General features: G+C 29.2%; 2 protein-coding genes across 2 annotated transcripts in view; both read left to right on the top strand.

Annotated features, from left to right (window-relative positions):
* The window catches only part of Cfh (complement factor H), an 883581-nt gene that overhangs the window by 847311 nt on the left and 35530 nt on the right, over nucleotides 1-740 (top strand).
* Nucleotides 1-740, top strand: part of LOC116100443 (complement factor H-related protein 2-like) — a 696423-nt gene that overhangs the window by 694951 nt on the left and 732 nt on the right. Inside the window, exon 5 of the mRNA XM_031384258.1 lies at nucleotides 731-740. This exon is cut by the window's right edge and continues 732 nt beyond it. Within this exon, the coding sequence (XP_031240118.1) occupies nucleotides 731-740 (10 nt within the window). The remainder of the gene's footprint in view (nucleotides 1-730) is intronic.

Raw genomic sequence — 740 nt, 5'->3', positions numbered from 1 at the left:
TGTGTTTCGTTGTACTTTCAGTGGTTTGTTCTTACATCATTATCTTTGATCAACTTTCAGTTGACTTTGCCCAGAATGACAGACAGTATCAAATTTTAATCATCTCCATATGGATATCAATTATCCTTATATTATCTACTGAATATGATATCAGTTCTCTAACATAAGTTTTTGGAAAGTCTATCAAGAACAATTAATTGCAGATACATAGATTAATTTTCAAATCACTTTTCTCATTAGTTGGCATGTTCACAGTGGTCTGGTTTCTGTAGTGCTCCTTGTGTATGTTGAAATCAGGTATTATGAGGTCTCCAGATTTTCCTTTCTGCTCTAATTCCAGTTGTCTGCTCATTCTACTATACTTCCATACAAATTTTAGGTTTTTACACATATAAGTATGAGAAATATTATTGGTATTTCAGTGTAGGTTCATATAGTTTGCTAGTTACCATAGGAGATATGGACATTTCAATATTAATATTAATTCTTACAACTTATTAATATACAAAATTTCTCCATTTTTGTCTTTTCTGATTCTTTTACCAGTTAATATTATGATTGAAGTTCTCATTTATGTTGTTAAATTCATAGCTAAATTAATCTTTGAAGTTACTGATAATGACATTACATTTATTGTTAATTTTCAGAAAAAATGGAATTGGTCTATAGACAGGGGTGATCTCTGTAGGTTTAAGTATTACTTAATGAATTTTGGTAATTTTTCTTTCAGATGCATGTGT

The sequence above is a fragment of the Mastomys coucha genome, unplaced genomic scaffold, assembly GCF_008632895.1.
Source record: "Mastomys coucha isolate ucsf_1 unplaced genomic scaffold, UCSF_Mcou_1 pScaffold1, whole genome shotgun sequence".
Classification (NCBI taxonomy): domain Eukaryota; kingdom Metazoa; phylum Chordata; class Mammalia; order Rodentia; family Muridae; genus Mastomys; species Mastomys coucha.
Note: the sequence above shows the minus strand (reverse complement) of the source record. Positions and strands in the feature narration are given on the sequence as shown.